This window comes from Daktulosphaira vitifoliae, unplaced genomic scaffold, assembly GCF_025091365.1.
Source record: "Daktulosphaira vitifoliae isolate Bord-2020 unplaced genomic scaffold, ASM2509136v1 Scaffold_3, whole genome shotgun sequence".
In the NCBI taxonomy this organism is placed as follows: domain Eukaryota; kingdom Metazoa; phylum Arthropoda; class Insecta; order Hemiptera; family Phylloxeridae; genus Daktulosphaira; species Daktulosphaira vitifoliae.
Genome location: NW_026099574.1, coordinates 29,749,777 through 29,762,956, shown reverse-complemented (window position 1 = coordinate 29,762,956; position 13,180 = coordinate 29,749,777). Strand labels below are relative to the sequence as shown.

The 13,180-nt window shown below is 23.9% G+C and overlaps 3 protein-coding genes across 18 annotated transcripts in view; 2 read left to right on the top strand and 1 right to left on the bottom strand.

Moving 5' to 3' along the window:
• Positions 1–2,086, top strand: part of LOC126903179 (collagen alpha chain CG42342) — a 57,359-nt gene extending 55,273 nt beyond the window's left edge. For 10 of the 16 annotated variants that reach the window (XM_050681222.1, XM_050681215.1, XM_050681224.1 and 7 more), the window contains 7 exons: positions 21–47; positions 140–193; positions 306–332; positions 1,016–1,051; positions 1,110–1,244; positions 1,328–1,504; positions 1,649–2,086. In XM_050681222.1, the coding sequence (XP_050537179.1) occupies positions 21–47; positions 140–193; positions 306–332; positions 1,016–1,051; positions 1,110–1,244; positions 1,328–1,486 (438 nt within the window). In that variant the 3' untranslated portion in view covers positions 1,487–1,504; positions 1,649–2,086. The remainder of the gene's footprint in view (positions 1–20; positions 48–139; positions 194–305; positions 333–1,015; positions 1,052–1,109; positions 1,245–1,327; positions 1,505–1,648) is intronic. The other 6 variants (XM_050681213.1, XM_050681212.1, XM_050681214.1 and 3 more) reach the window with 6 other exon arrangements.
• A 672-nt stretch (positions 2,087–2,758) lies between these two features.
• Positions 2,759–5,462, bottom strand: LOC126903180 (peptidyl-prolyl cis-trans isomerase NIMA-interacting 4). Its single transcript, XM_050681226.1, has 4 exons — positions 5,101–5,462; positions 4,905–5,046; positions 3,704–3,823; positions 2,759–3,068 (listed from the first exon to the last, which is right to left on the bottom strand). The coding sequence occupies exons 2-4, from the start codon at positions 5,019–5,021 to the stop codon at positions 2,910–2,912; spliced, it is 396 nt and encodes a 131-aa protein (XP_050537183.1). The 5' UTR covers positions 5,022–5,046; positions 5,101–5,462; the 3' UTR covers positions 2,759–2,909.
• Positions 5,463–12,269: 6,807 nt separating this feature from the next.
• The window catches only part of LOC126900358 (uncharacterized), a 7,841-nt gene continuing 6,930 nt past the window's right edge, over positions 12,270–13,180 (top strand). The window contains exons 1-2 of the mRNA XM_050676016.1: positions 12,270–12,429; positions 12,555–12,701. Coding sequence (XP_050531973.1) covers positions 12,358–12,429; positions 12,555–12,701 — 219 coding nt within the window. The 5' untranslated portion in view covers positions 12,270–12,357. The remainder of the gene's footprint in view (positions 12,430–12,554; positions 12,702–13,180) is intronic.

Genomic DNA, 13,180 nt, shown 5'->3' with positions numbered 1-13,180 from the left:
ACACTCGTTAATATTTTTAGGGTCCTCCTGGATTGGATGGAATGAAGGTAAATATATTTGGTTACTAAAGTATAAAATTCATATTTAATAAACAAAGGTAGCTTTTTTCTATTTCTATCGCTTTATCGACTATTTCTAGGGTGGTCAAGGGGAACCTGGCACCAAAGGGGAACGTGGAGATCCTGGTCTGCCTGTATGTATGTTGCACATTAAAAATAATAATAATAACATTATAATGACAATTTATCAACTATTAACGGCTAACATGGTTTTTGTGAAATACTTCTAGTTCTGTTTTGTTTTAGGGTACAGATGGCATTCCTGGTAATGAGGTACCTATATAACACGTTTAGCTAAAAAATTAACTCTTTAAGTAGCGTGATAAACTATGTTTATATTTTTTTATTTAAAACAAATTATGTTAATGTTGTGTAATGTTAAAATATTCTGAAAAAGACTGATAAATACACAAATAAAAAATAATCCTTTAAAAATTTTAATCGATTGTGAATAAATGTTTATACAAATATTTATAGTGCATAAAGTATAATTTATCAATTTTTTATACTATTTGTAAAACTATATACTGCTATTTCAAAAAATTATTATATTTGTCACGCTTCTTTATTTCTAATTTTTTTTTCATTCTTCTCCGCGTGACATATTAAAAGATTTATATGTTATACTAACCAATAACTTCGTTTATCTATTATTAACTATTATTAACATTAAATACATAGTTACCCCAGGATCAAATACAGTTCTTTGATAACATTTTTAAGATTTAGAACCAACATTTTACATGAAAACCAAAATGTCAATTTTTTTAAACCAAATATTGTTATAGTATTAATCATTATTATATGTGGACTAAATAGTTAAATAATTATAATTTCAATAGATATACTTCTAGGGAAATATTTGCATCAATAATTCTGATTAGAACTGTCTTTTTTCTCCAAATGAGCATGTGATGTATATACTTTATAATTGAATTTATCTGGTTTACTTTCAGGGACCTAAAGGTGATAAAGGTTACAAAGGGGAACCGGTAAGAAATAATTATAATTTAAATAAAAAAAAAACTTATTAAACAAATTTTACTTTAGGGGCCGATTGGAAAGAAAGGTCGAAAAGGAGATAAGGGCGACAAAGGTGATCAGGGAGTACCAGGATTAGATGCACCATGCCCAATTGGTTTAGATGGTTTGCCATTGCCGGGATGTGGTTGGAGACCACAAAAGGTAAACGAAAACCCTATTTACTGGGGAGATTGTGTGAACTAATAATTATTATATATCAACTAAAAACGTGTGCACTAACCAAGGAGACTACAACAACAACAAAATCATACCGATCGATGACACACACTACCGAGACACCACACGACGACTATGATGACGGAGCTGATGAGGAGACTGGAGGTGACTATGGTGACACAGAGTATACAGAAGAATCAAATAATTATGACCCAACTGTAAAATAATGATCTTTAACGTGAGATGTAATGTTTATTAAAAATACTACCATGTCTGTTTTAACTAATAAATTAACTTAATAGCATGGAGGAGAAACTATTTATAGGATTAAAATTTTTACCAGATTAAAAACTATTATACTAAAGCTTTATTATTTATATATTTTTCAGAAGCAAACCCATGCCGACAACAACATATTGTCATAGAGCACAACAAGTGATATTATAATCATAGTCGGCCGTACATAAATTAACAAAAATATGTGTATAAATGTTCATCAATAAAGAAAATTACATATTTTTAACTCATAATATAAATGTAAATTATAATTTTGGAATAATAATAACTATTATTTATTGTTCTTAATTTTTGTGTATTATCTTTAGATTAATTTTTTAAATACCCAGTTCCTCATTAGGTAACTAACAATATGTTATTAATACTATAGTAGTATGACAATTGCCAAACATTTTTTAAGCTTTTATATTGTGTTCAGTAATAATATGTAATATTTTAATTATTTTTCATTTCTTTTGTTAAATTAGAAAATAATACTATTGTAGAAAATATTGAATATGTTAATAAAAGTAAAATGCACAAATTTAACATTTAAAATGAAGACCTTATTTCAAACTTTAGTTATTATCAAAATATGGTACACAATTTTTTTTTTTATATATATATACGCTTTTATTAACCTATTAAGGGCCATAACGGCGTTCCCCAAAGGAGGAGGTTTGTTAACCATTTATACTCCGGGACGGGTGATATATAGTACTAAATATAATGTAAATAAATTTATCAACAAGTATTTAGCTATTCTAATTTCATAAAAATATGTCTTAATGCTTTAGAGAAATAAAGAATTTCCAAAAAGATTATCACTCTGCCTTAACTGTAACTAGTGCAGTATAATATTCCTTCCATCATTTAAAATTAAGTTTAATAGACATTAATCAAATAAATTATCAGTTATATTATATACTATATATAATATATATACTTAATTTAAGTTGAAATAATCAATTTATTTTTACACTTAATTGATTAATAACATTTTATATTTAGTTCAAATGATGATAAGAAGCAATGTGACAATAATTTTGAAAATCATAAATCTGGAAAGAAGTATTGCATTAAATTAAAAATTATATAAAATCATTATGAATAAGATAAAGAACAGAATATTTTCTTATGAGTTTAAATAATAAGCAGACATAAAATGTAATAATAAATAGATAAATTTTATAAATGTATTATGTAAAGAAGAAACACAGAAAAAACATAACAATTATATATTATTTAAAAAAGTATATCACATGTAATACACAAATATAGATTACTTATTTAATGCATATATAACTGACCAACTGAAGTAAATACTTTTAATATTTTAAAAAAATTTAAAATGAGTCTAAATTAGATAAGTGATCATTTTTTTCCTTCAACCATAATTATATGATAACCAAATTTAGTTTTAACTGGTGGATTAGTATAAATAGGACTACTAATGGTTGAATTTGGAAGAGCAAATGCTGCTTCTTGAAAAGGACCAACCATTGAACCTCGAATCATCCAGCCTAGGTCACCCTATAATCAAATTATTTTTTATGCAATATAAAAACAAATATTAGTTAGAGTAATATCAATGCATATTTTCTATTTAAAATTAATAAGAAATCAAATTTTTGGAGTTTGAACATTTTAATATATTGTAGTGGTGGACAAAAAAATAGTAAAACAATTTTTTAAAGAAAAAAGCTTAATTTTTTTAGTACTATCTACCAAAAGCTTTTATTTAAAAATAAATAAAAGTGCAATTGAATGTTAAAAAATTCAAAGATTGCACTTGTAACTAATCAATATAAAATAGTTATGTACTATTAATTGTAAATTTTAAGCAAATGGATTAATTATGGGTATTAGTTGTTACACATAATTGCAATTTTTAAATGTGAAAGTTTAATGTCATCAAAGTTATTATACAACTTTGATGACATTAAATTTGAAAATAGTCATTTGAAATTGTGGTGATTTTTATATATTAACTTATTATGATATATCAAATCATTAAATTTTGATGTTATAAAAAAAATTTCTTAATATATATTGTATCAAACTATCAAATTTAACTAAATTATTTTTTTTTGAACATTTTTGGAGATATCTTAAAAAATTCATCATTTCATTCCTATTACATTACATAAATTATTAGGTGTACTTACTCCACTTCTTGCTTTATCTTCACTGTATTTTGTAGCTACTTCATTGAATTTTTCACCATTTTGTAATTTTTCTAGAGCTTCTAATATTTTAGACTGTTTTTCACAAAGAATATGTCTTACCTGAAATTGAAAAAAATAAAATTTAATCAATAAGCTCTGTAATTAAATTTTATAAATTTATCTAAATAATAAAAAAGTATATTATTTCTGCTTTTAAACATTGTAAATTATTCCAATGAAAAATAAAAATAATTTTACTAAATATCATTGTATATTTAATACAATACCAGGATTTTTTTTTAAATATATAGTGTGTTAGATCTAACTGATAACACTTAGAATTTTTTATCCAATTATAACTTTAATTAAACCATACTTTTTTTTTTGTTAGTTTTATTTTTTTAATGTTTTCTTAAATTATAACCAGTAACATAATAATGACTTTATAACTGAAAACTAGTAATTACAATTTTTAATTCAATTATACTCTATATTAAGTTTAGTTTTATTTTATAAATAGTCATAAATAAATTTAAAGAATATGAATCATTTTACTATATTCAAACGGTTATCTTCTTTCATTTAAAGCCATAAACACATTGCATTGTTTAGTATAATATTATTAAATAAAGTTACAATAAATTTTGTTAATCTAAAAATATAAACAAAGTATGTCTTGAATACAATGTATTTGTTTAATTACATAAATATTGTATTAATCAATAAATTTATTTTGGCACAAAAATATTTGTAAGTTAGGACTTCACTGTTTTAAAAAAGCTTGATTTATTTTATGTTACCATTAAAAAGAAGCATTTTTGTAGGTCAGGATTATATTCCATAATATCCGTTATATAGATGTGACCTATTTGATAATGCGTTGAATCTCAGTTTAATATGTTGTAACATTTCAGGGTCTTATTAAACTATTTTGAGTAAGGTCCATTATTTGAATTCATTATCAGTTAAATCTAAGACTCTCAGTATATTTACAAACGTAATAAGACAATCAACTTATTCAAAGAACACAAATATTATCAATAATGGATATGTGTTAAATTTAAAATGATTAAATAAAAATTCTAATGTAACAATGGTGAGACAATTATTTTAGCTTAATAGATAAGTTTTAGACTCTTTAAGTTCTAAAGTTATATTTATTTCCATAATCGTTTAGATTATCTAAGGTTACAAAAATTACTTTCACTGCATTTCCACCTTTTACTTCTTTGGATTTATTCGACTCATCATTTGATTTTGCACCTTTAGAAGCTGTAGACTTAGAATTGGTAGCAACAGGTTTCTTTTTTGGAGGCATTGAAATTTTAATATTATTTTCAAAACTAGAAACATTAAATTATTATTGTTATATGATAATAATATAATTGTTAATTTACCTTTGAATTTGACTGATTTTGGTAATTCTGCACGCAAAAAATGATTAATTTGAGATCTCAAGTCGCTTAATTTTGAACATAATTAGTTTATCAGAACGATAATAAAAAATTAACGAATATACAGACTATGCCGATAACGTGTGTTTTCCAAAACCACGGTTACCTATACAGTAGTGATTGTTCGGTAATCGTGTCATCGGTCCAAAGTAACGAGTACATTGGTGGAACGAGTAGGACCAATTACACTTGGTCGTTTCATTATAATTCCGTCGGTACAAAATACAATTGTTTCTCAAATGATTACAGTTGTGGCCAAAGAATACTAGAGTAGTTTTTACTTGTTCGGGATTGTGTAACTACGACAGTAACTATCTATTTGGTAAACTGTTGTCTAGGTCACCCTCTTCTTAAATCGCAAGAACGGTTACTAAAACACCAATTTTAATGGTATCCATCCACATATTAATAATTAGTGATGGGTGGGCATAATCGAATGATTCGATAATCGAAATATTAGTAATCGAGACCATCTCTCGAAATTAAAATCGTTTATTCGTTTGATAAAAATAATCGATTATTTTTACTGATTTTGAGAATATTTCGATTACATTTAATACATTTATAAGTTATGATTAAATAATACAAATAGGTATAAGTAAAGAAATATGCAACTACTAGTGCATATTCACCAGTAAATGAATAATTAATTTTATATAATGTATTTGTTGGTATATCTATTATTAAATAAATTATTATTTAAAAATATCACTAATCGTATTAATACTTGGTTTTTAGTGCGTGTGTTACGGACAAAGTATTTGACCCACAAGTAATTAAAAAATTATCAAATAGGTAATTACAAATATTATTTTAATAAACATTTAAATATGTATAGAAATTAATGGTGACACTGTTACTTGTAAAAACTAGACTACTAGAGCATACCAGAACACCAGGGCCGGATTTGACGGAGGGTTTTAAGGGCACTTGCCCCGGGCAGCAGATGTGTTGGGGGCATCCGGATGTCGAATACTATAAAAAAAAATTTTAAACTTTTTAACCCTCGGCTTATGAAAAAATCAACTTTAAAAAATTAATATTGTTTTGTATTTATATAATTTGGTCTGCAAAATTAATACCGAATACGTCACATGATAACAAAATGACATTGGGGCATACTGCAAATACAATATAATACTTTAGTAAATTGGTATACGTTCGAGTAATTATGTCATTTATTATTAAATAGCATGGTGGTTTGGTTGGGTTGGGTTGGGTGGTATTACCTCAAATTAATATTTAAAAAATTATTTTGTAAGCATATTGTGGAAATATTTCAAATAAAATTAATTTATTATTATATTTATGAGATATTGTCACAACTTTTGCTTTAAAAATTTTTAAACAGTATTTTGTAAGAATATTTTGACAATATCAACATATTGAAATTGCTATGTGGGTAGTTATTAATCAGGATCACTGCAGCCCCTGGATATTTTGGAATTTCTCGTCAGTAGCGGACGGTCTGTGTTTTAAGTCATACCACAGAATTCATTCATTGTTCTATAGATAATAAAATAAATTAATAGAGTTTTATTAATCATGTTAATTTAATTTTAATATTACTAAATTAAGAAAAGTAAAATTAGTAACGATAATAAATAATTTTTTGTATGTACATACGGTACACACGATATATTTACTATTATGTAAATTAAATTAACATTTTGTCCTTGATCATTTTTTTTTTTTTTTGGTATTTATTACTTAATCATATTATTTCCATGTTAGAGTTTTAGTCAATTCTGTATAAAATAGTTTAATATTTGTTGTAACTTTTATCATAGAGAAATCAATTTATGTTTTTCTAGTTAAAAAAATAATTAATTTTATGATCAATTTTTCCATAAACATCTTTTTAATACATAATAATAATCTCCAGCACTAACATGCTAAAATGGGATCATTTACGACTATCGCTTTAGTTTCGTACAATTACCACTTCAACACTGATATCACTCCATGCACCAACCTAAGTAGATAACTGTGAACATGATAATACCATGTACAATGTTAGCTATATGTACTCAACAATCTCTATTATCGATCTTAGTAACAGATAACAGACCTGATAACAGCAGGTTTCTTTTTCGAAGGCATTAATATTTATTAACCTATTAATTTTATTTTATTTCTTTACACTTAGACTATATTTTTTTCGTACTCTAAGACTTAGAGTCTAAGTGATATAATTAGACATTTCAAGTCGCTCTACTTTGAACCTTATATCTTTTGGTGTCTTCTTTTTGAAAATCTGACCCATAACCTGGGGGATTAAAAAAAGCAATTTCTGCACGAAAAATTAACTTTTTTCAACATAACTTATGAAAATATTCAAAATACTACATCCTTTAAACGTATGTTAAATTGAAACGTATGTAACGTACTATAAGATAAAAAAAAATTGTCATAAAATGCTATTTTTGTGTTATAAGTAGTTATTTTATATTTTATTTTTTCGACTTCAAGTTACTAAAACTTTTTGAAAAATGTATGGATTATTACAAATTCTTTTTATAAATATTTCATGCATTTTCCTTATATTTGATACAGAAGGGTTCAAAATTTGAACAATTCGTATAAAAAGTAAATCTTTTTCAGCTTAATTTTTAAAAATAACACTTTTCGTAATAACACTTGAACCTAAATGTGTCATAACTTTTTGAAAAATAGATGAATATTATAGGTAGTTTCCTTTCATTTGATATATTTTTATGAAAATTTGACCCTTATCTTGCCCAAAATTGGCATAGAAAATTGTTATTTTTGGATAAAGTGATAACTTTTTCAACTCCTAAATTGTTTGAGAAATACTTCTAAATTCAAACATGTATTAAATTAAATCTTATATTATATAAGTTAAAAGAAAAAAATTTGTCACAACACCTAATCTTCTACATGTAAATGGACACCGACATTAAAAAATTCGTGTTCATACTATTTCAATTGTTATTTAAATTTTTATGTTTATATTTTAGATCAAGTAGTATAGTTATATTAGTGGATGGGAAGTACATACACACGATTAATAAAAAGTACATAAATCCTTCTCATTACAAAAAAAAAATATATTCGAAATTCGATTTAATTAAATATTTTACAACTTTTAATGCCAATACAATAAGTTTATTAAAGGGAACGAGGCTTTCCTCTCCCACAACAATGTTCTAGCTACCAATGGCTTATGATAAAATGAGGTAACGATATACAGAGTGATTCTTTTTTATAGTCATTCAATAGTTACTCTTATACATCCGATATCTTAAAATATTTCATTTTGGAAGTAATAAAATAATATAATTATAAGTATACTATAAATTAAACATAAATAAAATAACAAAGATATAAAAATATATGAATTAATTGAACTTTAATTGTTAAAACTTATACGATTAAATTACTATATAAATAGAATAAATATACTACAGCAACTTTGAATAACGTTTTCCTTAAACAATTCATTAAAAACAATTTTTTTAATAAAGATATGAAAAATTATTTGCGCTAAAATAATAAAATTTATTTTGGCATATAAATATGTGTTATGTCTACAAGTAACTAATGTATTGTAAGTACTCTAGTGTAATAAATCAAAATTGACAACATTTGAATTACTTGTTTGTACATGTTTCTTATGATAAAATTCTTTTACAATACAAAAGCGTTTTATGTCGTATCTACAAAATTCAACTCGCAATCAGGTCCAGCGGAACTATTTTTTAAATGGGGGGGAGGGGGTAAAAATTTAATGACTAAAACGCAGCTCCTTGATTGTTATTAAACTAAAAAGCGGATTAAGCTATTTTTTGGTGGATTTTAGTGATCATATAAAAAAATCCAGTAATTTATAAATTTTGTTTTTATTAATACATATTATTTTTATTATATTATTAATAAGTATTGATAGTATAATATAATATAGTCAATAGATCAATTACAATTTTATTTTACTTATTACAATAAATAAAAAAAAAATTACCTCATCATTAACATTAAAAACTGTTAAGTTCAATTTATGGGTCATTTAATATCAAACTATTTTAGTAGAATAACTTAAATTAAATTCAAAATTAATAAATCTATTTATATACGAAATACTAAAAAAGAACAAATTTAATCTTTGGTGAAAATTTTATTTTAGTAATAAAATTCTTAAAAAATAATATTGGGATACTCACAAAATCTGAAATCAATAAGAAACGAATTTTAGCTGCGATGCGAAACTGAGAAGGTATTAATTTTATGATGTGTTTTTTTTTTGTGTCTGTTGCCACTTTATCTCAGCTCTCACTGAACCGATTTCTTTCAGTGATACGTCAAAATATCACAAATCGTATCTAGTTGAAGATATTGATCTTGAAAATTGAAAAAATTTCCCTCGTTCCCTGTATATTTGCTATTGCGCAAACCATTTCATTTTTTTTTTTGGAAATCTAACACTTAACCTTGGAGCATGGGGGAATCAAAATAGGAACTTTTTCAATTTAACTTTTGATAATGTTCCGGAAATACTGCATCCTTTAAATATATTTTAAATTAAAGCTTATATTACGTACTATAAAATAATAAATAAAAATTTGTCCCGAAGAGTTATCCTCTATTTGTAAATGGCTGCCGTAGTTAAAAAACTTGTTATTTTTGTGTTCAATTTTTTTTTTATGTTAAAATACCTATACTAGGATTTGTCATAGAAATGATTCTAACAATTTTTATAAAATTAACACGAATCGAACTTAGATTCAATATAAATTTAAACTTATTTTGATTATTTTACCTCCTCAAAGATCAGAAAAGCACTTTGAGTTTTTGAACTTTTTTTTATCTACATGTTCGTGTAATTTTTTGAAATTCAGACGAATTTCTCAAAATTAGGCTATTGTAAAAAACTTCAAAAAAACCTTTTCTTAATTAAAAATATCCAAATTAATTGGAGTATAAAATTCGTTTTTATACTGAATTACACAGTAAAATCATATCAGTANCGTTGCGTATGTTTTGGTCGCTACAAGTAGAATAAACTATTTTTTAATGATTATAGACTAATTTATACTTTACCTAACTAAATTTTTATGCTGATTTCAAATTATAAATTAGATTTTTCCAATCATCCCTTTTTGAGATTATTAATATTTTAAACACATATAAAATTAATTTAAAAAAAAATTTTTTATCAAGTTATTATTAATTTTTAATATGTTAAAAATAATCCGTACAAAATTTCAATTTAATAGACATATTTAACTTATTTTTTTTCCTTGAAAGTTGATTTTTATGAAAGTTTATAATCTAAAAATGTTGAACTTTTAAACACAATTTTAGCTAAACTTGTAAGATTAGAATTTATATCATTAAATAGAAAATTTTATGTGGAATGAAATATTTTTTTTTAGATTAATATGTGATTAGAAACTGATTTAATTACTATTAATAGTAAATTTATGAGGTAAAATCAAAATTTCGTTAAAAATGTTTAATTGTAACAAATTGTTTAAATAAAAGCCTTACTTAGTATTTCTATGCAACTCATGGTGTCTAAATAATTATTTATATTGATTTATTGCATATTATATATCATGCTTGTTACATATATTTTTAATTAAAATATGTTTATTGATTATTCATACGTAACATAATTATCAAACATAAATATTTGTTATATTAATTAGAAAGATTTTGTTATTATTTAGTTCATATGCGAAATTTTAATTGCAGATTTGAAATATGCGTAAAAATAGATTTAGAAAAGTATACTTTGGTCTCGGATGAAAATTCCTAGTAGACAAATAAATTTATTTATAAGTAATAAACAATTTCATTTGAAAAGTATTGTGCAAAGCCTTTCAACTTTTATACATGTTTGCCATAAAAATTTATATCTATTTAATAATTTTTTATAATTTCTCCGTAAAAATTACAATATTATATTATTAAATACCAATTAAATGAAACCCAAATAATAATAATTAACTTTATATTCTAGTCTTAACTTTTTTGTCATATTCTAATGGGTGGGCATAATGATACTTTTGCCTCCCTCATATTTTGAACAAGGGGTTAACTGCTCCCCTCTGAACCGGTTCCGGCGCTACTGCTCGTCATACTAAATAATATAGTTTATAAATAACAGAGAGTGATAAATTCATTTCACGATTTAGTTTGATATATTTATAGTTACTACACCAGAGGAGAACTCGCTGTGCGATAAACTCATATGTCTATAGTATAAATAATGAGTTCTTTAATATAAAAAAAGATAAATTCTATACATTTTTAAAGTAATTTTATTCTGACAAAAGTTTATTGAAAATAAATAATTTTGCCATTTCTTCCTAAAACAATAAATATAAAAGTTCTAAATTCTACACCGAAATTCTAATAAAAAAAACTACTATTAATTTTAAAATAGGGAATTTCCTTAAACACACTTTTATGGTTTTACATTCTTAAACTATCATTATAAACGCAACTAAATTTTTGGGTTCTAAGTTAAATTTCCCACACACTAATTTTTTTAAAATTAAGTTATAAGTAACATGTGTAGGGTAAAGTATGTTTTTGATATACGTAAATTTGTGATATTTTTTAAACGTTTATAACCTATTTGCCGTTAACCGTTAATAGCGTCAAATGTAACTAAAAGTACTACTGATAACATTTATAAATAATATCTTCTTTATATACGTTTTAAAATTATCATAAATTTACCTATATCATGAATGTATCTTTCATTACCCAACAGTGTATAATTATTATTATTATCAGATCAACAGTAAACAGTGTCAAATGAATATGCCGTTGATACTTAAAAAAGTAATATTAAAAGACAATTTTAGCTCAAGATAATTTATTATAATGCTTATTGTTTTAACAATATTGGAGACTACAAATGTAGTGGAAATATAATAGATAATATTTTTAAACAAATTTTTTAAATTTAATGGATTTTATGTAAATTATTTACTATTATTTTATGACATATCGAAATTTGAATATTCAAAATATAATTATAAATGTACTTATCGCCCGTTAAATGATAAATATATAATTGTTTAATTTACAAGAAAATTTTTTTTAGCATATTTTTATTTAAATAATTCAATAATTTTTATAAATGAAATAAAAAAAATTATCTGAATTTTCATTTTTTGTTTTTTTCAATATATTACTTATAATATATTGAGATAATCGAAATTTATCATGTATATTATAATCGCAATTCTGGTCTGTTCGATATCTACATTAGCCAAGCCAATTCCAAGTTTAAAATTGGTAATTTGACTTAATTTTAATAAAATTTAGCTTAGAGTTAATTAAAAAAATAATCTATATATTTCATTCAACAATCATTTAATTAAAAAATTAATTATAATTCTTTAATTATTTTAATTATTTAGAGTGATAGAGGAAAGTTACATATTGCAATGAGTGGTTATATTGTAAATCAACAAATTACTCTAAACAATTTTATAAAAGTTTTAAAAACATTTACAAGTAAATATGACGACTTCGCGAAAAAATGGATTGAATCTGGCCTTGAAAGTATTACAAAAGAAAAATTAATAAACAGAATGATAAACCACTAAATTATGGTCAAAATAAATATAAAATTAAACAATTTTTTAATTTTTTTTAGTTGCATATATATTCAGATTTATCAGCTAATTTTCTTTTTAGAATAATCTCTTAAAACTTATGGGGGTGAAAACTTTTGGTAATGTTAATTTTTTGTTTACAACATTATTTATTTATCCTTCAAAAAATTCGGAAATATACAGGATGATTCTTTAAATCCTTACAACTCAATTTTTCTTAAAACAATAAGATATTTGAAATTTTATTTTTGGTTTTTGTTACATATGTATTTCCATTTATCTGTTATAAAACATTTTCAGGTGCAACCTTTATATTTTACAGAGATGTAAACTTTATTTTTAGCTTCGATGTGAAGCTGAGAAGGTATTGGTTTTACTAAGATGTGTTTTTTTTTTTTTTTTTTTTTTTTTTACCCTTTTTTTTCAGC